This window comes from Colossoma macropomum, unplaced genomic scaffold (genome assembly GCF_904425465.1).
Source record: "Colossoma macropomum unplaced genomic scaffold, Colossoma_macropomum, whole genome shotgun sequence".
Lineage (NCBI taxonomy): Eukaryota > Metazoa > Chordata > Actinopteri > Characiformes > Serrasalmidae > Colossoma > Colossoma macropomum.
Genome location: NW_023494787.1, coordinates 31,946,670 through 31,974,224, shown reverse-complemented (window position 1 = coordinate 31,974,224; position 27,555 = coordinate 31,946,670). Strand labels below are relative to the sequence as shown.

The following is a 27,555-nucleotide window of genomic DNA, read 5'->3' as shown; positions in this document are numbered from 1 at the left end:
ACGTAATTATTGTGGAAACTGGGAGTGGCTATAGAAAGTCATACATCTTTAAAGAATAAAAATTAGGTGTCAAACTGGTTCTTCTATGGCATAATTGGAATTACTCCGAAGAACACTTTTTGGCATCTTTATTTGGAAGGGTGTACGTGCCACAGGGCAGGGCATGTTCTCCGGTGGAGCAAACCAAGAGCTGAGACCTTATACTGACTATAATCAGATGTTAACTGACCTACCCTTCAGTTCTGTCTAAATATTCTCTACGTCTGAACTGAAGGGAAGGCATGTCACCAGCACTGAAGGGATCAAACGACGATCAAATGGGAGATGATTTAATCGATGCTGCGTCATTTTTCCTTTATGACCTCGCGTTCCCTTCTATAAACCGGCAGTTCGATAAGGTTGTCATCGCGAATGATGGCGACATCTCTCTCCAGTGCGCGCGGATAAACAAGCACACAGTATGTCAATAGAGCCTCCTCCTCAGGGAGGAGAGTGCGCGCGGACGCATACATCCACTGGAGTTAGGGAGTGCGTTCCCGGCGGTGATGAGAGTATTGACAAGCAAATCAATGCACTAAAGAAACCTTTAAAGGTCCTGCCAAAACGTAGGCCCATCATTAGATCCCTGCATGAAATTGAGATTTTGGAATAAAAATACTTAGTTAATGTTGCTCAATGTATTGTAAGTTAGTACGATTTGCTTTAAAGGCTTATAAGATTGAACAGATGCCATTGAACTTACTATCAGGGTTAATATGGGGTCACCAATTTTCATTAACTGACCAGTTGAATCAGATGTTTTTGGGCAGGGAAATCATCACACTGTGCTGGACTAAGGTGTTCCATAACGGGAACTGAACAACCCTGCATTTTTTCCCTTACTCAAACACTCCTGATCCACCACATCAGAAGTTTATTCCTTAGTTAGTGAGTTGAACCAGGTGTGTTAGATGGTCTCAAAAATGTGCATAATGTGGAGTCACCAGTACTAGAATTGGGAAACACTGGTGTAAGTTGCATGTTGTTGCAGATGGTAATCATTTCGCCTCTAGGAAAAGTACAAAAAAGCCATAAAACTATTGTGTTACTAAAAAATGTGTTTATTTCACAGATACTGACCCGTATTTCTGATAAGAGATTTACTCTTTTTCCAATTCACGATTAATGAATAGAGCTAAAGCCATTATCTTCGACTGATAAAACTCAGCACGACTGGTTCACGTGGCTACTTGAGTGTTACGTATCATGCCGAAGTGATCCACTAAAACAGCCAATCTTTACACCACAAACAGCTCTGGAGGCCGATAACACGAGGTAGCCTGTCTTATTTAGGCATACGTTATCAAGCAAGACTTGTCTAAGGTCTCTCACTCTTTCTCTCTCGCTCTCAGCAGACAATAACCTCTATTGCACTTTCATCCTTTGGTAGACTACATGAGGTAGGAGCTATGACAGTAGCGTAGGCTGTAAGTTCATCCCAGCTATGTAATTTGCTGCTTTTGTGCATGAAAATGCTGGGATCTCCCAGACTAATAACACCATTTTACAGAAACACAACACGCCGAATAGTCGAAACTCAAAACTAGTGCATTGTCGTGACCAGTGGGCATGTCCAGCTACATACGTTCACCCACTGTAAACTGCTACATAGTTTGTGGGCAGAGTCACGGTGGTGTACTTATCATCCCACCAGCAGAACACAATGACAAGGCCATTTAGCTCGAGGAGTAGTGGTCAGCCGAGGAAGAGGCGGGAGATGGGGTTGATGGTGCGGAGAGAGACTTTTCGGATGCATCTTCGGCCTTTTCCGGACCGTCCCCAGGTTCAGACGCGCTTTTGGGCAGCAGACCTTCTTTTTCACGTTTCTTCTGCTTCATGCGACGATTCTGAAACCAGATTTTCACCTGAGTCTCGTTCAGCTGAAGCGCAGCAGCTATCTCCACGCGCCTGGCGCGCGTCAAGTACTTGTTAAAGTGAAACTCTTTCTCCAGCTCTGTCAGCTGCTTTGTGGTAAAATTGGTGCGGACTGTGTTAGGCTGGCCACCATAACCGTACTCCCCTACTTTACCTGAGGACAGAGAAGGAAAGAGAGCAATTCAGCATCTCCACACACCCCAGCAAACAGCTCTTAGAACACGTTACTTTGTATTTCCTGCATTTCTAGTCTGATATTTCCCCAATATAGAAAAAAAAAGTTTGACTTTAAAAAGTTAGTAATTTGGTTGCCTTAAAAAGTTAATTGAGTTCATTGAAACAATTAGTCAATAGAACGTAAAACTTATGTTAACTTACTATTATAAGTTCAATGAACTCCACATTTTAAGAAAACTTACTTTGTGTTTACAGCACAGTGTTGTTTTATTCCAGCGCTAATTCTACACACTTAAAAAAGATGGTTCTTCAAGGGTTCTTTAGTAAAGATAATAGTTTTTTTCAGAGCCATGAGTTCCATATAGAACCATTTCACGCTTAAATGGTTCTTTGCATGATGAAGTGGTTCTTCAGATTGATGGAAGATGTGTTGCATACGGGTCTGTGTATGATTTTGCATATCACCAAAATTGGTTCTTCTATTGTTACAAGCTTGACATCATAATAAGAGCAGAATTCTTTTTGGTTCTATATAGAACCCCTTTCAAACGGAACCATTGCCTTTACTAAACAACCCTTAGAGAACCATCTTTTTTAAATTGTGTGTGACACGCCACCCCACCCCAACCACACACACACACACACACACACATACACTCACAGTTACCTGTTTTGGGCGGATTCCTCTTAACTTTCATCCAGTCAAACGTCTGCGCCGTGGACGCGCCATCTGAGAGAGGCGAACAGCACGCGTTGTGGTGGGCGTGCAAAGGAGAAAGGTGATTTGAGCAGCCCGCCACAAACGTCAGATTCCCCTGGTCCTGACCATGAGCATACGTAGCTGCTGCGTACTGAAGTTGCCCGTGTAAGTGCGCGTTGCTACCGCTGTAACCATGGCGATGGTGATGATGATGGTGGTGGTGCTGCACGATGTTTCCAGAGTAAACTAGTGGGCCGCACTGAGGGAAGCCTGCAGTCGAATCAGCGTCTTGGTTCAGGGCATAGTGATTGTAACCGGCGCAAAAACTTTGAGTCCCGTAAGTTGGGTGGGCACCGTAGGCGATGGACAGTGTCCCGGAGGATTGGTACGACCCGGCTTGATTTGGATGGTTTGAAACAGCGTCCGGTGATGCCCTACCGGACAAGAAGCGCTCGTTCCCAGCGCAGTTGTTTACCGTGACGGAGCACGACTGGAAAGTTGTAATTCCGTGATCGGCATGGAACGCTCTGACAGAGCACGCACCCCCGCCACCTCCGTCCCCACCACTCATCACTGAATAATCTAAGAACGTGCTCATTGTGGCATCGTCTCTGATCGGCTCTCGGTATCTCAGGCTGTCACTTTAGACGCTCTATCAGCACAGTCACGGTCGAACCACCAACCCTCCGCCTCCTTCAATCAGTGCACTTTTGGTGGGGAGGGGGCCCGCTCGAGGGTGATATGAATGAGCAGTGACAGTCACGTGAGCCGGGTCAGCCAGTGACCGGTGGCTTTGTTGGGTCTTGAGCTTGAGTGGCCTTGCGCTGACAGCTAGTCGTTAAAGAGCTGGCTTATGTAAATTCCGACCGCTTGTCGATCACTGTGACGTCAGCGTACCTATTGGGTTCTGCTCGTTGAAACGATTGATGAAACGGCAGAGCGCGGAAGTGGAGGATCTGCACTGCACGGTTACAGAGGAGCACACGTATGGGACATGTCCTCCTCTGTTTCAGAGAACGGGAACCAGGAAGGCGCCAGGTAAGACAAGTGTTAGGCCAGTATAGTAATTTTGCAGAGTGGAAAGTCAGGAACCATTCAAATCTTCAAAACGCTTAACGCTGGGATGATCTCATGATTACAGTTACGTATCAGCCCAGTATGTGTACCTATGACATATTTCCCATTGCTGTGATACATAATGGTAACGACATATCTGAGTGGTTCCTGACTTTTGACTCACCCAGTAGGCCTACAGAACACTTAATCAGGTGGGCTAACAAAACTGTTCATGTGAGGAACTCTGTATGGTCTGTTCTGCCTTAGAGCATAAAAACTATTAAAAAATATATATATATATATATATATATATATATATATATATATATATATATATATATATATATATATATATATATATTTGTTCACGCTATCCTACAGTGTCACATTTTCATTATCTGGTGATAATTTGATAATGTAATAACAGCATAGGTTAATTTAATAAGACTCAGACCACCAGCACTATTAATGGTTTTCTCGGTTCCCTGGTGGGAAAATATTAATTGTAATGTGTGTTTCAGTAAAATAATTTTCGTCAGATCATTAAATGTACCTTTCTATTTGAATCGAAGTAATGCATGCATATCGGCCTGTTTAACACGTTTATTGGTAAATTGAGTTATAAGACTTTTTATTGCAAATGCGGAATATTTCTGGACTGGCCACAAAATTTAAAGGGGGGGGGGGCGATGGATGTGAATGATGAGAGGAGGGAGGGTGGGAATAAGGGGGAGTGAGGGTCTGCGCCCCCTCTGGCCGCGAGAAGGAACAGATTCTATTTTTTTTCTCCTTCTTTATTCAAAATGGCGCTGTTGGGTGTTGAGCAGGATTTCTCATCTCCTCCTCCAACTTCGCACATCCTGTTCTCTCCCACACACACACACACACACACACACACACACACACACACACACAGAGAGAGAGAGAGAGAGAGAGAGAGAGAGAGAGAGATAGAGATAGAGAGAGAGAGAGAGAGAGAGACAAGTCCACAGATGTTTCTCCGACGCAGAAACGCTTTCTCTTCAGTGAGCCTCTCTGAGAGAAGGCTGAAGAAAGCTGGAAGTGACATGAACATTTGTCTGTGTGAGATGGAAAAAAAATCAGATGATTTGTTAAGGAGGATTTGCTGAATGACCATTCCACACTCGAGCCTGAAGGCCTGCATTCACGTCTATACGAAATATTGGTACAAGGGATTTCACAGGCCTCTTACCGGATAGTCTTGTACAACCCTTTGAGTGTTTTGGTCATTTCCATGGTCACTAGTTTAAAACGAATAAACAAAAGTGAAATTTGTAACAACAGTAAAGCTACACAGCTTAAAACGAATCTACGATCAAACACTTTTTTTGTTATTATTATTATTATTATTATTATATCTACTACTACCTCCACTACAAAAACGACTACTAATAAAATAAAAATAACATCTCATAATATTGATAATAATAACAATGATGATGGAGCAAAAATATAAAAATGTAGACCAACAACTTGGTCAACAACTTGGCTAGTCGGCCTAATTTCATCACCTAACACGGTAAAGATAAAACCTTTGAGAAAAACTGAAAAAAGCACACCCAGAAAGAGTTGAAATGAATGGCTTATCCATGCGCTATAAAAACGCCTCTTACAGAGGTTATGTACACTGGCCTTCCGCCTGGTGTTAAAAATGGCAATAAAAATGAATTATTACCGATCGCCCCTGCAAACTGTGCTGCGTGCTCCAAAAACTGCCTCAAACGATCTCAAAATAAGAGAGAGAAACGCGGAGGGTCTTTTATTTGCGCAGACGTCACTACTATTGTCTGCTGCTGTCAGGGTGTCTGAAAGACTTTGATTTATGAGTTGGCAGCGAGGGAAACATCTCAGGCATTTCCCCACGCGGAGCCTGGAGCAGCGCCCCAGACAAAGAGCACAAGCCTAGAAAGAAGCAGCCATGTTGGGCTTTTACAACATCAGACCAAAGTTTGTAATTTTGATAGATGAAGTAACTGTAGACTACCGCGCACGTGCTGGAGGAGAACGCGAGTAGCTGCTGCTGTTCGAGTTATCCTTCTTATCGATGTCGGACAAAACAGAACATTTCCAAACTTCTTTACAAAGTAAATTTTTTGAACGTATTATTGGACCTCTTTTACATTTTTTCAATTCTATTTTGTATTGTAAATACATTTTGACCTCTGTATTATCTGTGTTATCATTTTATAACACAGTTATTAGTTATTAAGGTTGTGTTATTATTTTAGTCAGATCAGTAGGCCAACAAGGCTGCAACTTTGAAACCATCACAATCATTTAACAGAATAGAGGTTGTGGTTTATTTATACTGTGGCACTTTTTTCTGTGTTTAAATTTCAGTGTCCATTTTTATATTACTGAAGTCATGGACAGTGTTATGCAATAATACGTCGTGTGTATGTCTAAGTTACACCTACACCATGCACTTTTATAACTTTTATAACCATAAATGTAATTCCATGTATGTAATACAACCCAGTGGCTGCATGTATTGAAATGTGACACAATTTTTAAGAAAAAAGGCAAATTTATTCTAACAAAAATACCTGTTACAAAAATAAAAAGACCAGAAGTCATATCCATCTTCAGGATTAAATTCTAGTCTCTTGGTATATTACTGAATACAGTCTGTACATAGCATTCACAGGGAATCTTACCTTTGATCATTTAATGATAACCTATCTGGCCCTTGTGCCAATATGAATAAAAACGATAAAGATCAACTTCTTCTGATGAAAGTTAGATTATTCCAGTGTTCCTGTGGTCAATAGCTCAGATGCTGCAGATCGATTGTACTTAAAGCGTCTGTGAAAAAGCAAAAGTTGTCCGTTGATAGGTGCTCTGGGGTGCCCAGTGATTCACACAGCGTCGGTGAGGCGGCATCAGACAGATGCAAGCACGAGTCCGTGGGGAAACCATGGAAGTCCCGCAAAGACACATCCAGGGCGAGCGGGGAGCTGCTGCAGTTGTCCGGGCTGGCGGAGTGAGGTCTGTGGCCTGTTGTAGCTCCGCAGCCCGTAAGCGTGGGTGAGGGGCTGGAGACGTGCCCAAGATTCCTGTCATTAGGACCAAGGGGCGATATGGAAAAGTTTGGAGAGCCGTTGTGGGGCTGCTGAGGAGCTGATGATGACTCCGGTTGAAAGGAACACAGCTCCCTATCCCGGAGGGCCCTCGACTCCTGACCAAGGCTGGGTTCAAACACAGAGCTTTCCTCATCGCTCTGTGCCCCGCTGTCCTCAGCGGCCGCAGGGTTCCTCGGCTTCTCCTGGCTGTCTTTGGTCTGGGTCTGCCGCTTGTGTTTCATACGGCGGTTCTGGAACCATACTTTCACTTGGCGCTCGGTCAGGTCCAGCAGCGCTGCTATCTCCACGCGGCGAGGCCGACATAAATACTTGTTGAAGTGGAACTCCTTCTCCAGTTCTAACAGCTGCGTGTTTGTGTACGCGGTCCTCAGCCGTCGCGAACCGCCTCCTCCTCCTCCACTGGCCAAACCAACCTCGGCTGGAAGCTCGGGTGAACCTGGAACAACAGGGCGCCCAACCTTATGAGTATAGATATAAATCGCATAAGAATTCAGGCCTGTCTTTCCCTAGAAGGTAGCGGAGCTGAAGTTTGCACCAGACTATGGCTAAACTTTACTAAGTGGCCGTGGTGCAGTCTGTAAAATCCCCATAAAACAAGATTAAGAGTATAAAAAGGGAATCTGGCAGGGGCTTTGCAGCTCATAAATTGCAACGCTAAGCTATGTGGCGCGTGCTCATGTCCACTCACGGTGCATCTAATGAATGCACAGACAGTCCTACGCAGGACAACAGTAATCCATCATTCTTCATTGCTGTCAGATATCAAAAAGTCTTGGAGATCGAGGCGCGACAAGGATGGTTAGAGAAGGTCAAGATAGGCAATGTAGAGCTTTCTTTTCATTACAGTACTTGTATGTGTAATAGATAATTGGTTCAGCTCAGTCGTACATCCTAGAACTGAGGAAACAACATGGCGATGTGAGTTATCGAGCTCATTTCATTACTCATTCTTCTAGTGGCCGTCATCTCTCACAGCATCCCCCCTGTCCCTGGTCGCTCTCCACTCACCTTTTGGGGAGAAGCATACGGGTCCTGTAGCTGGAACCGCGGCGGTGGTGGACTGCGCGGGGTGGTAGTTTTTCTTGGAGGCCTTCTTCTCGCGCATCCACGGGTACTCCGGCGGCAGCGAAGCGGCAGGCAGTGGGCTGCCCCCGTCCAGGCTGTGCCGGGGTCGTCCATGGCGAGGCTGGCTCCCGGGACTTAGGCTAGGGATGGTGTGCTCGAAGGGAGGCGGGATGAGCGGGTGCGCGAGCGCTGGGCCCTTGATTGATGAGCTTTGAAATGAGTCGTCGACAGGGGGAAAAGACGTCAGGCACTCCGCGAGCGACGGCCGGCTATTGATAAAACCCGTTTCACGCTCGAACTCGTAATTCATGGCGCTGTCTCGCGAGGAGGGAAAGTTTTCCTCGCTGTTGGTGATTTGGAAAAAAAGCGTCTTCGATCAAAAGATAATAAGGCTGATATCAAAATAGGTGCTATTTATTGTTTGTGATATGCTGATTATAGTCCTAGGTGGACCGTTCCACTATTAAAGTATTGAATTCATGGAAACATGGTTGAAATTGGACCGAAAGCCTGTCACATGATTGCCTCTGCCCAATGACAATTTGGGGTTTAATCAAAAGAAGCCACTGTCTAAACGATCGATCCAAAAACAGTCCTGTAAACAGCGAATCGCCCCGGTGGGAAGTCAGATTTATTTACATCGGTGCTGTAGTTTTTTTCCCTGTTTTTGCGGTAAATAAACCAATGCCCTTTAGGCTTGGCGATCATCAGGTTCAGAATATTTTTTCCCTCGTTGTAGCCGGTGCATCCCGGTGTGACGGGACCTTAGAGCGTCCCTCCTCCCTCCTCTGCTATCGCCGCACGGACTCATGCACACTTCTTATGTATTGTTTAAAAAAAATGTCAGGAGAGCAGTCTTGCACCCACACATCAGCCTGAGCCGTCCACGCTACGCCTGCTCCGATTAGAAAAGTCAACCATTCATCTCCTGCATCCTGACATGACACAACTCCCACATTTTAGCCCGGCTCCTATTACTCTTCAGTGGGGTCCTGTATAGCCTGCTTATGCACACGTATAGGCTGCCCTCATAGAAATACATTCATGCACACATTTAGGTACGTTTAGTCCCACGCGCGTGTACATATACCCTCAAAATCTATAACAATCTATAATATTTGCGCGAATTTTTAACTACCTTTATCAAATGCAGGCTTAATGTGTGGGATATAAATAAGCACCAACAATACTGCATCTATTTTGAATGATGAATTATTTGACAGTTAGCGCATCTAATGAATAAGAAATATTTCTTTTTGTCTCCACAATTAAATATTCAGCTATTTCATTGTATAATGCAGGTATAAATCAGCAATGCTGATTTTAGTGTGATGAATTTATTTGTGGTCCACTCTTATCAGTTTTTTTCTCCATTAACAGATAAGGCAGAAGATTTGCTCGGGAGGCTATCGAAGAAACTGGGTGATCATTACAACGAAGCACTCCAATTGTACAGCATTTCTCTCTACGGTATGTAAACGTAAGGAGGGTCACTCATTATGTAGCACTAATGAATTCATGCATATATGTATAAACTCAAATAACATACGAAATTTAACCCCTTAGATGGCCAAATCGACGGGCCCAAAGTTTTATTACACACTTCAATAACCTAAGAATGGCTCAACCAGTTTGCATTAAAGTCCCTGTCGTTAGTGAATAATAAGTCTTAATATGTAATAATCCTGGGATTTTAAGGGGTTAATAAGAAGAGCCGTTTTCAATACATTATACAGCCTATTTCTTATTAGAACCAGGACGCCTCTCTGCATTTTTTTTCTTTTTCCCTCATTTTTGCAGGGCATGTTTCAAACATAAGGGAAAGAGTGCCCAGGCCTCTTGCCGTTTTAGTGCTTATATACTAAACAAAGAGTCATGGAAGCCTGGGCGCGATCAATCTTACTCGCCAAAAGGTCTGACAGCCTCGTACCCCCACAACACATTTAAACCTTCTAACTGTGCCCGAGATCAAATCCAGCCAGGAAGAGAGGCAGAGAAAGTCCCTTCACAAACGCTCGCATCTGTTTCATTTTCTTCGTCACTTACACTCGAGCTAATGAGCTTTTTTTGGGATTGAACAAGATCAGAGGAGCAATACGCAAACTGTGAGTATCTTACATCGAATTATTCTTCCATTCGATAGAATTGTTTAGTCAATAGTTTCGTTTGTGATAAACGTTCTTTCATTTAAAGCTAATTTTTAAGAGGGCGGACTGGAGAAAATGGCTTTTGTGTTGGGGGTTAGTGAGTGGGAGGCTTTCAGTCTTGCGCGCATTGAAAACGTGACCCACAGATTTTTTCCCAGCATAAAATTCAACCGTATGGTCAGTCAGTTTTTAGCCTTATTTGTTATTCGTCATCAAGTATCCAATTTTATTTGATTATGATACAGTGCATTCTATACACCCCCCATTCTTTCTTTGTGTCTCTCGTGCACACACTGATGATCAGTTGCTCTGGCTCGTCCTGCTAACCATATGCCAGAAGCCGCGCCGAGGCCACAGACCACTGCTGTTTTGGAAAAGACGATTTTCGATCAGCGCAAATTGTGAAAGTGCTCAAACGAGGCGCTGTCATTTTTATGATTCGCGGCCATAAATACCGTCGACACCGAGAAGAATATGGCGTGGAGCCGCTGATGTAGGCTGTCGTGAAACAAATGCAGGTTAACAACAGATGTGTATTTAAGATCGTTCAGATTGCACGCTAAAAAATAAATCTGTGCACGGGAGCAAATGCAAATATTATACAATATTGCACATTTAGACGTTGGTGCGCATTATAGTAATAAATTCTAATCCTTCGCTAAACAGCTGACGCAAATAGAGCTACATATTAATTCCTGACCAGGGTTTTTTGTTTTTTTAAATTAAAGGAACTGGTAATACAAGACGTCCCTGCAGAGACTTTTAAAATAGCGCTTATTTACGCCGCGAGTGATCAGCTTCAAATATAATTTCATTTAGTTTGAAGTGTTTCCTCACTTTAGTGCACGTGAATATTCCTGGAAGTGCATTTTATACAGTCGGTTGCTTTTTATGAGAATGAATATGAAAAAAAAAAAAACACAAAAAAAGTAGTCTTTTCCTAATACGTTTCATGTTGAGAATTTTAAGGATTTTTTTTTTTCGTGTTAAGCCTTTTCTCTCACAGGCGCTGCTCGAGGCTCTGGGAAGCTGTCACAGTATAATGGATGAGTTTGCTCTGAGGAGCGAGGCCTGGACTGCTCGAGCTGCACACCCACAACGAGACGCAAGAACTAAACCTCATGGATTATGTATGCTGAGTATCTTTAAAACCACATAACAAACTCAGTTATGTCATTTGAACGTTATGAATATCCCTTCAAAAGCTTTGTTTTTTAAAACCTACGTTTTATCCAAGGTGTAGGCTAATTAACAGATATTATTATTATTATTATTATTATTATTATTATTATTATTATTATTGACCCCTCTTGAATTATGCTAGCAATGCAAATACATTCATTTATAGATACTTCAGTTTGTCTCATTTTGTCTTATTTATTTCTTATTACTTCAACTGGAGCAGCATGGAATGTATGACATTGAAACAGATTTAAGACAAATAAAAGTTCATAATGCCAGATTTCTGTTTGCTGTCTTTCTCTCCACACTTATTGCATGATTGTGTTTGACCACTATCAGGTAGCTTAGCCAGTTAGCACCGGTCAGCTGTGTTTCAGCATACATATAACCAGAGAACAATGGCCGACTCCATTTTGCCTTCTCCCCGTGCTTCTCAGGGGTCCAATCCATAATACTAGAAATTCATAGTCCATTGAAGTTAAAAATAAATAAGATTGAAAGTCCTGCACGGCACGAGTTCGAGCAGTAAGCCAACTGAGTATCCTTCCTCAAGTGCAACAAAATGCAAATAAGAAACAAAAAAGGAGAAATCTTCGATTGTGGACAAACAAACCTAACACAACTTCAAATTCACATTTAGAAGAGAAAATGTGTTCACTATACCCTGTTTGATTTTCCTTTTTTTAAAATATATATATTTATATATATATATATATATATTAGATGCTGAAATAAAGGTGGCATTATGCATACATGTGCCCTCGCATGGTGTCCAACACAGTCCGCCAAGGCTGTGGAACTAATAACACTATTTTGGACAACAACAAAAAAAAATCATAGAAAATTATTCAAGCAACAAGAAAAGGTACTAAACTACTTCACTCGAGAGAACTATAAGAACCGAAAAAAAGAGAAAAGATTAGCTGCGGCAATGAAGCAGTGGAAGGTGTGCCAGCGGACAGAGAAAGTAAAAGGGAACAATGATCCCAGATTATAGGTGAGTCAGTTTAGGCGCTTCCTGAATTCTTCCCTGAGAGTAGTGCGGTGTAAGGTCTGTGTATGTGCATTGGCTTGGCTCGCACGCGCCGTGATGATGGCTGTTCCCCATGGTGATCGCGCCGTTGTAGTCGACGCTGCCATGAGGAGGCTGAGGGAGATGGCTGAGGCCGAACACTGAGGCCCCTGTGTTGGCCATGGTGTCCATATAGCCTCCGTTGCCCCCGACATAAACGGGGCTGCCCTGCACATGCGTCCCATAGTTATTGTTGCCTTGGAGATGGTGCGTGTCGTACTCAGGCGTGGCCGAGCCCGTTCCCGAATAGCGCTTCTGAGAAGGCGGGCAACTGCTGCTCAAGGAAGTGTTGAGAGGAGGTGGATATGACGTAGGAAGGCTGTAGGCGTTGGACTGAGGTTTGCTATAGGGGGTCGGGGACGGGGCATCGTAGGGCACGCTGTTGACCATAGAATGCATCGAGCTTAAGTATCCACCCCCTCCCCCGCCCATCCCACCGGAAGATGGTAGAACCGGGCTCTGCGGGGACTGTCCCCCCGGTGACGGCATCATCCCGAGCCCCTTCTGATCCTTCTTATACTTCATTCTGCGGTTCTGGAACCAGATCTTTATCTGGCGCTCTGTCAGGTTGAGGAGATTAGCCATCTCCACTCGTCGCGGGCGGCACAGGTAGCGGTTGAAATGGAACTCCTTCTCCAGCTCCACCAGCTGAGCGCTGGTGTACGCCGTCCGGGCGCGTTTGGAGGCGGAGGAGTTGGGAGGACTCTTGTCTCCGGGGCAGCTCTCCACTGAGTGATAAAGACAGGAGACACCAGTTAGTGTAATGAGCAATTATAATATGATAACCACACGGTTCTATGATGAAGGTTTCACAAATAAACCCGAGTGAAACACATACACAGTTGCATTCGGCTCAATGAACAGTTTTCACAGGGGCAAAACAGCGCCCCTAGCGGAATGCAAACACCTCATTAAATTCCTGCCTCTTGTGTAATACAGCGTCTTATTAAATGCGTGTTTAATCCGATTTTGCAAACAGAAATTTAAGGCTGAAATAAACAAATGTAACTAAATACACTCATATTTACAATTTTTAAAAGAAGTACACAGAGGGAGAGAGAGAGAGAGAGAGAGAGAGAGAGAGAGAGATACACAGGAAGTGGATCAGAGAAACGATATTTTTTGACATTACATACTGGGTGTATTTTTTTTTACTCCTCAAATTTCAGTGTGAATGAGTGTATGCATTATATGTGTTAGAAATCTTAACTACACATTTTCTTATTTATGGTTGTCTTTAGGCTTTAAACTTTGAAATAGTTTCTTTCTCTTTTTCTGTTTCTAAGGTGTATGAATAAACATATTAAACAACCTGACAATGATAAGCATAATCACTTAAATAAGTGAATGAATGAATGAATGAATAAATAAATAAATAAATAAATAAATAAATAATCATTAGCTAACTGATCAGCAGAGTGTACAGATACACAGTGCAGGGTCAATGGATAGACGTTGAATTACAGTACAGCTCAATGTGATAGATAGATAGATAGATAGATAGATAGATAGATAGATAGATAGATAGATAGACAGATAGATAGATAGACGGACAGACAGATAGATAGATAGATAGCTAGTTAGCTAGATAGATAGATAGATAGATAGATAGATAGATAGATAGATAGATAGATAGATTCGTTAACTTCCATTTTGGACGGTGACAAACTAAAACAGGTGTCTGGTTTGTTTGTTTATTTGTGTGGATTACCGTGGCCTACAGCAGCATGGTCGCTCTACTATTACCAATCTATATAACAGGCGTAAACGATTCACTGAGTAATGTAACTACAAGAACACATTTTTTGCAAAAAAGGAAAGTGGTTTGCCTGAAATAAATTTTAATATATTTGTTTAATTATTAGGTAGTTAAGTGCGTAGTCTAATATGCCACTGTTCGAATTTGTAGTTTTCGATCAGGTCTAAATGAAAGTTAGCGAAGTTAGACTAACTATCTAAGTGAGTCTTGAGAGACCAACAAGCAACGTTAGCCTGTAGCATAACCTAACAGTTGCCTATGTGGATTGATAAGAGGAAATCTCAGATTCCAAACTGGTTTAATGGCAATAGCCCATTGAAGGCAGTTATACAACAAAAATGTGCTTTTAATATATACATAATTCAAACGTACTGAGGGGTTGCATATAAATATAATGTAGTACGTGAGCACAATTATTGACGAAACAAGTAAACTTAAAGAAAGCATTTATGTCGATAAATCTTATTAGACACATTTCAGTCATGAACCATTTTTTTAGCGTTGCCCATTCTGAATTATATTTACGCTATTCAGCTTACCAAGTTGTACAAACTGCTTAAGTCTTAACACAGCTCGGGACAACAACCAGTTCTCATGCTACCTATATCAGTTCAATCTCCTCGAAACTGTTAAGTACTATTTACCTCTCTGTCGCTACGAACCACAGTTTAGGCAATTACACTTATTTACTGATTGCGACTGATTTACAAAAGCACATTACTTCGCCCCATGTATTTTTGGAGTATCATGGAATATCATGGTATGTTTAATATTTTATTTTGCAGACTAATGGTTGTAATCACCTGAACTGGTGCTAGAGGATTTCTGCTTGGTGTTCTGACGCGACTCCTTCATCCAGGGGAAGATTTGCTTGCGGGTGGCCGAAGTTGGGGAGCCGTGGTTCTTTGCATTCTGGCCATTACTTGGGTTTTGAGTCAGGGCATTGGGAGAAGGCACCCCTGCAGAAACGGCGGGGGGCTGATCATCGTCGGGTGCTGGGGTCGCTTGGGTTCCTTTGCTCTGCAGGCAGCCCTCCGCGATTTCGCTGGGCTTGTGCAGCGTCGCGGAGCCGGCAGGGGACTGCAAGGAACAGGCCGGCCGGTGGTAGTCACTTTCCACATGAAGGGCCTGGAGATATTGCTGCTGATTGGCATCATAACCTAAGCCATTTGCACTTTGATAGGGGTAGCCACTGTAAATTGCCGAACTGTCGTAGTAGGTCGCCTTTTGCATCTCGCCGTTTCCCAATGTTTATTTCACTAGCTGACAGGGTCCTGACACCGTTGTAGAAGAACATTGGCACAACGTGGTCACGTGACTCCTCTCCGCCAATGGGCTCCTCGGGTGAACCTAAGGCGAAAGGAGATATGGTGAGCGAGTGAAATAGGCCCTATCCATCTTACTTTTCAAAGCCTGCCTGACACCAGGGAGAGATCGCGAGAGTGGGTCGCCACTTACCTTATGGTGGACTGCAACAATAGCCAACATAACCCAGCCAACATAGCACCGTGAATACTGACAATGCAGAGACTACATCCAAATAAACAATCACCTAGACACTTGGAAAACCGTTACATCAAAATAAAGGCCACCTCAAGAGTACATATGTACAAAATAAAGGCTTCTACATGGTTGGCTTGGACGTAGAACCTTTATACTATGTGGAAATTGTTTCAACTTAAAGGATTTACAGGTTAATTAAAGAACTATTCACTGAAAGGCTCTTTAAGGAACCAAAAGTTGTTCTTCTTTTCCATCGCTTTGAAGAACACGCTTTTCAAATTAGTGTAGGGTTAGCCTATCTCTACGAGTGAGACAACTGCATTTTATTTTGCTGAACTTGAAGAACACGGGCAATCTATCTACCACCGTGACGTAAGGCCATGTTTTCAATGAATGTCTCAAAGTCTCAAAGGCGAAGTCACCATTATTTACAATACGAGTTTGGCTAAAACAGTAGTTATACAACATGTTAGCAAGTCCTTGGTTTATTGGCGGATCTGCAGGCTGTTTCCTCTAAATCCAGCTCTCTGCATGTGGGTTCAGGTTCGACCGTCGAAGGAACTTCCTTCTTTTTCAGTCTCAACTTCAGGTCGCTCTCCACAGCTGTCCACGACACCATAACGACCGCATTCCCTACCTTTCGTGTACGCACAACAAAGATGGATGGAGGTCCTATGGGGAACCTGAAAAACCGGGCGGGCTCGCGTCTCTATGACCACGCCGTGAACCTTTCCTCGCCAGCCCATAATAATGGCTGCTGTCGGCGTGTACACAGCACCGGTTGATGTATGAGGGTTACCACGTTAGAGAGAGAGAGAGGCAGCACGAAACCCCGGTAACTGATGGCAGGCAGCTTTATGTGTGTGCAACGACAGCCAACACATTAAAGGAAATTGCGGGGAAAAAAACGAAATAAATCCATCCGGTACAACTTACAGATTAGGCGACACATAATGTGCATCCAATCGAGCTGTTGTAGCAGATAATCAGTGCTTAAGAAGAGGTTAGATATTGAGAGTTTGAGAGCAAATAAATATATTAAAGGAAATTGTAAATTAAAATCCGTCCGAAAATGTCTTTAGATACAGGAATTAACATTATATTTTATAAACATAGGTCAATTTGCGTTTTTATTCAGTCCTAATGTACATATTAATTTGCATCACAGGTAATTATGAAATTTTGACTTTAAACAATAAATAATTTAATCAGAAATTAGTGGAAAATTATGACTAAGATTTCCCAAAGCTAAATTTCCTTCAGTTAGTTAAGCAGCCGTATGTGATTTTACTGTAGCCTACAGTAGCAAGAAAAACGATCGGCAACAATAACAACAACAACAACAATTAATAATAATAACAACAACAAAAACAACATTAGTAGTAGCAGTAATAGCAATAAAAATAAACATAATAATAATAACAATAATACAATTTAATATGTATGCATTAAGAATATATATATATTTTTTTCTTAATATATTTCTATATATATATATATATATTTCTCTCTCTCTCTCTCTCTCTCTATATATATATATATATACGTGTGTGTTTGTGCGTGTGGAAAAAAAACAGGAAAAGCTCATTAAGCAGGAGTATCTGCGCAAACAGAAGGCTAAAGGCCAGAAATGAAGTACATGTATAGTATGTGAAGCTAAATGACAAGGCTTCTCCTATTTCTAGGCAAGTCTTCCAAATTTGGCCCACATTAATTCTCTCTGTTTCACTCACACAGACAAAAAGTTGTAGGAAAAAAGAGGCTCGAGCCACAGAGTATGGAGACCCCCGCTGCCGCGCGGGAGGAATCTGGCTCGCCTGCGAGTGAGTGAGCGAGTGAGTGTGTGTGTATGTGTGAGCGTGAACTCTTCCTGAACCGAGATTTCAGCCGCGCGGTCATAAATCACAAACTTCGCCATTTAACAGGCGCTCTCGCTTCTCGCTCGCTTAAAGCTTACCTTCCCCTCTGACGAGCAGCGCGCAGCACGGCGCGAGCTCCTCTCATTCAGCGGCCCAAATCGATCAAACGCGGCTCCGGAGAAAAGTTCAATCGGGAAGACGGCGAGAAAGCGCGAGCTGCTGCACTTGCAGGAGTCATGAGGGGGGGAGCCGTGAAAGGAAGCGGAGAATGACTCCAGCTGGAAGGGTACTCAAAAATTCCTTTCTTCTTTATTTCTCTCTGTTTTACCCCCTCTTCTCCCCCCACCGCAGTTGTAGATCGGTCAAAAAATCGCGAGATTATACAAAAGCAGTTCCGCGCGCCCCGGTCAGAGAACACAGGCCGCTGCCCTCGCGCCTGAACATATCACATGCCGAATAAGTGGCCGTGTTCTTAAGCTCGATATTAAACCCGGCCATGGGCTGCGCTCTAGTGAGCCCTTCAACGTGTACATACACACACATGAACGCGCTCGCGCGCACACACGCGCACACCCCAGTGAACTCCCTCGAAACGGAGCGTCACCGCAGACAAGAAAAATTATGCAAATGAATCGGCGTCTTAAACCAAGACTCTGTATCGCTCTCATTTAGCGTGAACAGACAATAGAGCGCAGAATCCAACGAAAACAGAATGACAAATAGCTATAAAACACTTAAAAAATGGGTCCAACAGAAAATGCTGGCCTACTACTTTAGCATGGGCTGAATAACCTGAACACAAACCTTCTAAAATGGTTTGAGAGAATGCATCTCGTGAAATCTGATGGCTCTTATATGATCTTATATGGAAAATACGCACATTTCATTCATTGCCGAGACTGAATTTTAAGCACTTTGCTAAATCAAGAGACAAAAAATTCAAAAACAATAGCAAACACCAATGTATGAGGAAATGGACACCCTCGTGTTTGGCATCTTTAGCTGCAGAGATTTAGAGGCGTGATTTAGGATGGCAAACGAATTGTCAGTGGCTGCTCTCGGCCAAACTCGATTTACTTCCCCACGGCTGTAAACAGTAAACATTGCGCGAGAAGGAGATGCAGATTGCGAACAGAAAAAAGAGAGAGAGAAGCGGAAGGACGGCGTGGGCTGGTGAGTGGGATCCTAAAAATCCATGTGTGTGCATTTTTACATGTGCTCAGCATTTCTGAACAAAAAAGGTGGCGGATAATTATTTACTCCATTGTTTTTTATTAAAGTGATGACTCGGGGGTTTCTTTGACGAGGTGCTAATCTTAGAGGTTAAGTGTCAATGCAATAGTCAAGAAGCCAAGTGATCCTGCATTACAGCTGGAGAGACAAAGGCTTGGAAAGCTATCCTGCATCAAACTCCGTCTCCTCGTCGCCTTATTCCACTGATTTGGTCTATCACTAAATTAAGAAAGCGTGAGGAAGAAACGAAGATGTTCTCGTTGAAGTGCTCCAAGAGGACACTTTGTAATTGCATCACTAAGATGCGTGGAAGAGAGCGAATAATTCCTAGCTGTGTGTGTGTGTGTGTGTGTGTGTGTGTGAGAGAGAGAGAGAGAGAGAGAGAGAGGGAGAGTGTCAACCTTCATTAAGAAATATAAGTGTATAATAAAAAGCCAGCTCACAGCGATAATCGATGAGTGGTCTCCCATTTGAACTCACCTTGCTAGGGACACCGTCTCTCGCGGGCCTACGACTGGGTGAGCTTCACTAAGGCAGAAGTCTGCAGAAAGAGAACGCAAATGGATATTAAATAAAGAAACAAACAAACAAACAAGTAAATACATAAATAAATAAATATTTTCCATCTTACAGCTTCATCATACATTCGAACTATAGTGTAATGACTATATTTTATTTGTATCGTAATAGCATAAATGCTAAATTTCAGAACGCTCAGATAAATTAAAATATGGAAGTGCACACTCACAAAAAAAAATAAATAAATAAAATAACAGAAGCCCAGCTGAAAATGAAAAGAGCGCAAATAACCTAATAATCGAGAAACTACAGCTTATCTGACTTTTCAGCATTAATGTTTGGTTACAAATATTAATAAGTACACGTAAATCTATTAATAAAAAAAAATCAAGTTTCAAACGATGCAAAATAAAATTCAGTTACTGTATTAAACCAGTTCTGACCTTATACAGCTGTTTATATAACAACTCGTGCAATTTAAAATTAATGTTATTATTAGTTATTAGTTATTATTATTGTAATTTAACCAAGGCTAGGAATATCTGGTAAAATGTGGTTCTGTGCGAAATTACAAAGCTTTAACTCAACATGAAACGTCTTGAAAACGTTAATAAAGTCTATATTGGAAATCGAGATAAATAGGCCAGTAGCAATTACAATAGAATGCGCTTACAAATGCACCATCTCCGCGTTATTTCTTTTTCTCTTTCTTTCTTTCTTTCTTTCTTTCTTTCTTTCTTTCTTTCCAATTTCTCTGTTTCCTTGCTAGTGAATTTGGATCGAATAGTCATTAGCTCGTGAGCAGCGGCCGCCCAAAGTCCCCCAGCCCATAAATCAAGGCTGGAGCGCCGTGACCTCGGCACAGTTGCGCGCTCCTGGATGATACTCCGTCTTGCATTATATCCTCGTTTCCCTCGCGAGCTCCCACATCAAACAACCCGCCGCTGCCTCCATGGAGTTTTATTCGCTGTCTTGTGATTTATTCTTCCGGGGAATAGCCCGTTTACACACTTCTCTACAAAGTAGCGATGTTTTATAAACCATAACCACGTTCTGCAGTCACAGAAAAGGAGTCCTGGCGGATTGGACAAAGATTGGGCAAATATTTAACTTATTCATCCTGAAAATTGGCAATTTTAAACTTGCACACGTTAATACTGACAAAATATTTTGAAATACAAAATAGAGTTGGTTGAATTACTGGAGTTGGCTATATCAGAGCATAACCAAAATATTTTAATCACAAATGTTAGTGCAGAATTACCATAAGACATTTTATGTAACGGGAATAATAATGTAAGTCAATGCATTGTAAAGGAATAAAGATACAAAACCTTATAACTGACTCATTTAGATTTTATTTACAAACGGGCTATGGGCCAAGATCTCACCAGACAATACGTCTCCATTGTTGTTATAAAATTTAAGAAAGAAGAAATAAAAACAGTAAAACAGAAGCTCCAACAGTCCAGCCAGCTGGTTTCAGGCAGAACATAGCAGCGAATGGGTTTGATTTCTACTTTGAGTCTTGATCAAGAAATATGACCACTAGCAGTTGCCCATGATGAATGACATGGAATCTGGCTATACATGGTTCCTGACTACTTTGTAAGTGCGCTTTATGTCTAACACTGATTGTTAAATATCTTTAATGCAATTAATTAAAGTCGATTACTTGCTAATGTAACATTGTAATAATAACTAACTTTATGGATAATCCTGGGTTGTGTCGTCCTCTGCTCTGGGGCGAGCCTATGCTGCCACTGACCTTTTCCTTGAGCCGCAATAACTCATGAGAGTAATGAACAATCAACGGAAATACCTCAAAATAAAATCCATCCTCGTCGCGCACGGGTCCCCTCTCTTTCTCCGTAAAGAAAAACACGCTCGTCCATGACAGTAGTTTAATATCATCCATAAAACGCTCCCCTCTCTCTCTTTCGCTCTCTCTTTTTCAGCACCTCTATCTATCCATCCATCTATCTCTCACTCGCAGTATAGTTCACAATGGCCCGACCCCACTCTCGTGAAGTGGGCTCGCGCAGTCAGCACCATACCAGACCAAGGCTTGCTCACACGCAACCCCCCCACCCTCCACCCCCAGCCCCTTACCATTATTTCAAACCCCATATTATGCGCCCTGCTCACGTGATTCACGTGATCCAGCTTAAAAACCTTTATTTGAATCTGTGAATCATTAATGGGGGCTGTCTGCCAGGCAGAAGGATCACTGAAGAGAAGATAAGCAAGGAGTACTAGTGGCCCCGTTACTTCAGCTCCAAAAACTTCGGTTTTATGTCTGAGGTGGTCTTCTTTTTTGGGGCGTTGAAGCTCGTCGAAAACTTTTAGCACCTCGCATTAGATGTACTTTTATCAGGTGACTTGCTGTTAATGAGCTTGTGGTGATGGTGGTCGACGTATGTGCGTAATGGACGGCGCGCGGTGTGTGAACGCATGGGGAGAGGGGGGCTGTTAAAAGTTGAAGAGTGTATGAATGGGTGCAAATGAGTGGAGGGGCTTCAGCTTTTCTGCGCGAGGAAATCCCTGTTTTATGGTTGGCATGCTGATCACTCAACATTGGCGTTTCTTCCCATTATCCGGAGGGCTAAGGGCTCCCAGCTTTTTTTCAGAGCTAACCCCCACCGCTTCCCTTCTTTAACAACGGAGCTCATATGCTCTCCCTGTATGATAACAAAATAACTATCAAATGTAATTTGTGCAGCAGTAGGCGAGCAGTAGAGCGCTCATGTGCGCAAGGTGGCCCTCTCCCGGTGGCCACGGTGCATCATTTTGTCACTTTACAAAACGCATGGAAAAAGGCTCAAACCTTATTGCGTTCAACACGCGCAGTGCCCAAGACTCCAGTCAAGTTACCCAAGTATGCAGCTGCGAACGTCAAGTCAGCAGTTGAACGCTCCTGAAATGCTCAAGCCGCGCGCCTTACGCAGGTCTGAAGTCATGTATGAACCTGAATTTCAGACAATAATCTGACATAATTTATAATAAAAGGATCTGGGTTATATTCAGTCATCTGCAAAGTGATGACATTTAGGAAACAAAGCAAAACAAAATGGTAGCATTTAAATATGTGCGAGGAGCTGTGAGATAGCAGCTTGGCACTTTTTGTCTCTAGTTTTCCGGCAACACAGTGTTTAAACCGCAGACGTGTCGAGCGGATGTGGCAGTCTTGAGGACAATTAATCAACTCAGTCGGGCATGAAGCCTCTCCCCATTCTCTGCCCTCACTTTGTCCCATGAAAATTTGTAACCTAAGGAAATATAAACGTGCTCAAACGTAGTCGGTTTCGAAAAACCGTCGTCGTCTTGTAAACTGTTTTGAAGAAAGTTTGGAGACAGCCCGACGGTGCCCACGACTTTGTGAAGATTGTATTAAGTTTTAATCCAGATCACCTGTGACGTTCCGCTTCTCCGGAGACTGGGCTACTTATTTGAATGGTAAACGATTTTACAATTATGATCAACAAATGGATGCAAAGTTATGTCTTTTCTTTCTTTCGCGCAGACTCGCGTGCCTTCTGGAACTGGGAAGCGTGCTATGAGGCTACGAGACGCGGAGAGAAGCCCCCTTGTCTCTGGCTTTGGCAAAAGGTCCCGGAGTTTCCATTATCTTACCTGAACTTAATTTTCACTCTTCGCAACAACTTTACGTTAAAATGGTGTGGCTGGGATTTTCAACAAAGGACATGAAGCCTCGTTTTGACATGCAGCGCGCGGCTCTTCGATCAACAGATTGTTCCATATTAAAGACTTATCAGACAGTTCGCTGGGCTGGATTTCTACTCCTGAAGTTCCATGGAGCTTCGCCAAGGAAAGGAGCGTATCTCTCCTCGATGTTGACATTTGGAGCTCTTACAGCAAGGCTAAGGTTACCACCGCACTCATCCGAAGACAACTCTCCTCTCTGAGTTTATAGCCGCCAACTTCAAGGTTAATAATAACAAAACGACACTCATCGCCCTTGGAACCGCCTCACGATTTTGGTCATTTTAAAAGTGTAACTGCGCTGATTTTGAAATCCAAATGCTCCAGACGCAAAATTGTCTTTGTGTTGAAAAAAAGAGAGAGATTTTTTTTCCTCATGATATTAATTTAATGTGCTATTCATGCTTTCCTTGCGTTGGTGAAGACGCCAGAAGTATGAGTTTTCAATGCCTCAAAACTATTATTATTATTATTATTATTATTATTGTTGTTGTTGTTGTTATTGTTGTTGTTTCAGTTTTAACACATCAGTTTCTTTTACACTGGAATATTGCCGTTGTTTGTAAGCTTAGTTAATGTGTAACCAGTCAGCTGAGTGAGCGCTTTTATTTGCCGAGAGTCTTGAGAATAACCTCACTCAAAGCGAACACTGCAGTCATTCATGCACCAAACGAAAAGGCCATTTCAAATTTCTGCGGCCGGAACAAAACTAATGTGTTTTGGAGAAAAGATGAAAAATCAATAAAGAATAGCATACATATGTAACGTTGACTATTTGCCTTTTTTTGTTTGTTTAAAGTCAGCGAAAAGTAGTTAACATAGACTACATGCGAAACACGCGTAAAATAAGCTGTATATCATTGCGTGAAAGTATCTGTCACTGGTGAACGTTGGAAAACTCGCGTTTGATTAGATTTATTCGGAACTATTTGGAAATCTATAAAGCCCATAAAGTTTATTACTATGTTTAAAGTCAACCATCAAACTGCAGTACTAAATGTGCGTACAAGCTAATGTTATTACCGTTCTTCTGCTGTTGTGTTTTTCATATGCTTGGTTATCATATAAGTTGTACAGCCGCCTACAACTCCACCTGACCTGTAGCCCTGCTGTATTTGCATTGTAAACCTCCAGACACAGGGAAATTCTTGACAACTTCTCGACTTACTTTAACTACAAGCTAAAACAGAGATTGCTGGAGAAATCTTATTAGGCAATCAAAATAATAACTCAAAAACGTCTCCAATAAATCTTCCACTCATCCCACTCACTCTCCAACATTATGCTATCAGTGATGCAAAAAAAAAGCGATATGATGAAGAAGGCATGCTTTAAAAGTATTTTAGCTGCTTAGGTCACTTACGTTGGAGTGGCGCTACTTTGTAGATCAGTTGTGAGAGAAAGAAGATCTCGAGACAGGGGACTCGGTGGTCGCTGGATCGACGGTCGACGATAAAATGAGAATCATTCTCGAATCCCCTGTATCTATTTCTGACTTAGAGGTATGTATTATTTAATAAGGTCACGTGAGTCAATTAAAATTTAAGCACGGTAGATTGAGAGGCGGCCTCAGTCCGCGCGCGTCTGGAAGTTTAAATTTCCTGTCTGTCGAGATCTTCAACAAGGAAGTATCAGACAGCCTTGCAATGAAATATTTAATTCACTAAATGTTCTTTTTTCTGTCTAATGTCACACTATGAAAATCTAGCCTTCATTGTAAAAGTGAAAAGTGCAATGGCACTTAGATTAGCCTGTTTTTACAACACATGCCATGAACCTTCAGTAAACTGCAGTAAGATATAGGTACATTTGATTCCCCTTCGTGCTATGGCACTGTATTATTTTACTAATCCACTAATTAATCTTTTAGGAAACGTATCCACTTCACCAGTCCACGCATGTAGGGAAATATAATTGCTGGTGTCTAAATGTTTTGTGCACATATAATACCTTTGCATATGAGGGCTGAAAAAAAACTGTTTTGTCTTTAAAAAGTTAGTTACATTGTTGCCCTCAAATATTCACATTACTGAACTTCAAATATTGTATATGTGTTCAGTTAACTCAAATTTTTAAGACGATCAGATTATATACATTTTAAGTTAAACGAGAGGAAGTACTTCAGTCAGGCATGAAAACAGTTTAGCAAGTATAAGTTAGTTATAAACGTTGGTTTTACCATTGATTTTAGTCTGTATTGATTTATCCATTTGAGATGAATTCGCTGAAGAATATGAGGCTACTTTCGCATTTGTGATCAGCACCGCTGGTCCCTGATTTTGTCCTCGGTCTTGACTTACTGGGTCATGGCAATGTATTTTCTACGAGCTTAGCCCCGATCAACTGCCTCTTTAGCGTATGTAGGCTATTCAAGCTCCACTACTGCCCCATGCGTCCAGGAAAAAAATGTGCCGTGCATGAGAGGGCCTTGGAGATGATGAGGTCAAAGGTTAGGGGTCGTTCATAGTGCTGGAGTTTGATGATTGGACAGTTCTCTTGTGTCCTTTGCGTGAACTCAAAGCGATTGGAGCCCAGCAGGTACTGCCTGACACGGCACCATTTTTTTATCAACTTCGAAGAAAAAGAGCTTTGGGGGTCTGTTGTTACAATAAACATTTCTATAAGAGTGCAGTTCAGAGTCATAGTAAGGTCGCAACCAACAAGTGCTATAGATAAAAACTCCAATGGTAATGCTTATTAACATAACACAGCTAGAAAACAAAATAGACTAAAAGCTAAATGTGTCTAACTTACTGCGCAGAAGTACATGAGCGAAATACGCGATTTAGTACAAAGTAACATGATCCCTCAAAAAAAGTATATCTTTCAGCATCATTCAGTGACTCTCAGAGATTAACAAGCCACTTTACTAAGAGTGTGTGAACATGCTTACTGCTTGTTTCACCTCGAAAGCCTTTGTAACTGCTGAACCAACAAGTTTAAAATTGGAGTTTAATATTCCGCCCAGCACTAGTCCAGAAGAGAGTACTGTCCAGTCGATAACGAAACAACTGATGGACAAATCCCTGTCACATTTGGTCATACGTGGCGCATGTGGTCACAGTTATGAGAATATGACTACTTTAATATAAAATAAGATTCAGCTTTCAAACATTAAAACATAATTGCATTTTTTAGAACTAATAACATCAATTACCTTATTTATAAACTGGTACATTAGTGGACGTCAAGTCTGAAATGGCTGTAAGTGTTTACATCAAGGAAAGAGGTTACAAATGCATGATCTAAGCTTACAAAATGAAGTCTAGCACCCCCCTTCTGGATCACGTCTGAGTCCCGAGAGAACAAACATGATAACCACTGAACCGACAGTACTGCCTATGGATTAGTCTATGCAATTATATGCATCATTTTTTCACATAACAGTAACATATACCACTAAAACATATATTTTGACTGAAAAGTGCAAAAACAATAGTTTTTAACAAATGTTGGGCGTTAAGGGCACACGGTCATGATAAATGCACCCATCAAGAGGAGAGAAGGCCGTATTCGATTAGGCTATTAAACGATGGCACATGTTTCGGGATATCACGAAAAATCACGAAATTCAGTTTTCTTTGCACTGTAGGTTAATCTATACAAATATTAAAATCACAGCACAGCTGAGGCACAATAATATAATTATTAGTGAAACAGGTTATATGTAAAGCTGGGCCATTTTGAACGGTCATTCAACACACACACACACACACACACACACACACACACACACACACACACACTCACACACACACACACACACACACATATATATATATATATATATATATATATATATATATATATATATATATGACTCAAATTAGACGCAGTCGTATATTTACAGAAACTATATAAACGACTGCTGTCGAATGATGTCTTTGCTGAAGAAAAAAGAACCGTGAGTCAGAGTAACTGACTTTAAAGGCAGTAATGTTTTTCACAGGTTTCATGAAATATTTATTTAACGTTTGTTTATTTTACTTACACAATTAGATTCATTCAAATGTATACATTTGCCAATGAATTGAGGACTATGTTTAGTTGTTTTGCTATATTTTAAGTCGTATTTCATTTGTGAACTGTCCGTATTCAGTAACGTCTGTTATTAGCCTTTTGTGCATTTTTGACATTTACATAAAGGTTAAATATAAGTATCTATCACTAATTATTTTGAAACTGAACTAAGTGGAATTGGCGCGTACCTCCAAGTACAATTCCATGATAACCTGAGCGTAAGTCTGATCTGGTAAGTCAAACAGTGTTGATTTGTTTGGTTTGGAAACTAAATGTCCAAATTCCACCTTTAATAATTGTTCAGGGTTCTATGGCTCTGTCAGGAGTTCAAATAGGCACAATTATGTTTATTCACTGTGGTTCATGCCTGCAATTCAAACTGAACTGTGTTTACTTAGACCTCATTTTATGTAAGTTACGTTGGCAAGTGCTCACTTTTATTCTCATGAAATTGTCTTTTGGCCTTTATAAATAACAATTATGTGTTGATACAGTGTGCAGCTCCTTAGGCATTGCCTAATG

General features: G+C 41.8%; 3 protein-coding genes across 12 annotated transcripts in view; all 3 read right to left on the bottom strand.

Moving 5' to 3' along the window:
• Window positions 1-294: 294 nt before the first annotated feature.
• On the bottom strand, window positions 295-3,415 carry hoxa1a (homeobox A1a). Its single transcript, XM_036566967.1, has 2 exons — window positions 2,759-3,415; window positions 295-2,068 (listed from the first exon to the last, which is right to left on the bottom strand). The coding sequence occupies exons 1-2, from the start codon at window positions 3,387-3,389 to the stop codon at window positions 1,716-1,718; spliced, it is 984 nt and encodes a 327-aa protein (XP_036422860.1). The 5' UTR covers window positions 3,390-3,415; the 3' UTR covers window positions 295-1,715.
• A 3,025-nt stretch (window positions 3,416-6,440) lies between these two features.
• Window positions 6,441-9,710, bottom strand: LOC118805845 (homeobox protein Hox-A2a-like). 2 transcript variants are annotated; one of them, XM_036566965.1, is made up of 2 exons: window positions 7,975-9,710; window positions 6,441-7,387 (listed from the first exon to the last, which is right to left on the bottom strand). In XM_036566965.1, exons 1-2 carry the CDS (start codon window positions 8,324-8,326, stop codon window positions 6,633-6,635), a joined length of 1,107 nt encoding a protein of 368 aa, XP_036422858.1. In that variant the 5' UTR covers window positions 8,327-9,710; the 3' UTR covers window positions 6,441-6,632. The 2 variants fall into 2 exon arrangements, with proteins under 2 accessions (XP_036422858.1, XP_036422857.1); XM_036566964.1 differs by having other exon boundaries at window positions 6,442-7,387; window positions 7,960-9,710.
• Window positions 9,711-11,154: 1,444 nt separating this feature from the next.
• hoxa3a (homeobox A3a) overlaps window positions 11,155-27,555 on the bottom strand; it is a 42,295-nt gene continuing 25,894 nt past the window's right edge. For 6 of the 9 annotated variants that reach the window (XM_036566958.1, XM_036566955.1, XM_036566957.1 and 3 more), the window contains 3 exons: window positions 19,252-19,312; window positions 14,980-15,526; window positions 11,155-13,145 (listed from right to left, as the gene is read on the bottom strand). In XM_036566958.1, coding sequence (XP_036422851.1) covers window positions 12,337-13,145; window positions 14,980-15,409 — 1,239 coding nt within the window. In that variant the 5' untranslated portion in view covers window positions 15,410-15,526; window positions 19,252-19,312 and the 3' untranslated portion in view covers window positions 11,155-12,336. Of the gene's footprint in view, window positions 13,146-14,979; window positions 15,527-17,636; window positions 18,083-19,251; window positions 19,313-21,112; window positions 21,377-24,376; window positions 26,747-27,555 lie in introns of those variants that run through there. The other 3 variants (XM_036566960.1, XM_036566959.1, XM_036566962.1) reach the window with 3 other exon arrangements.

Excerpts from the sequence above, each read along its gene's own strand:
- hoxa1a (XM_036566967.1), bottom strand. The coding sequence starts at position 3,389 with ATGAGCACGTTCTTAGATTATTCAGTGATGAGTGGTGGGGACGGAGGT. Across the intron at positions 2,069-2,758 it reads GAGGAATCCGCCCAAAACAG|GTAAAGTAGGGGAGTACGGT; the intron begins GTAACTGTGAGT and ends CTCTGTCCTCAG.
- LOC118805845 (XM_036566964.1), bottom strand. The coding sequence starts at position 8,326 with ATGAATTACGAGTTCGAGCGTGAAACGGGTTTTATCAATAGCCGGCCG. Across the intron at positions 7,388-7,959 it reads CGTATGCTTCTCCCCAAAAG|GTTCACCCGAGCTTCCAGCC; the intron begins GTGAGTGGAGAG and ends CTGTTGTTCCAG.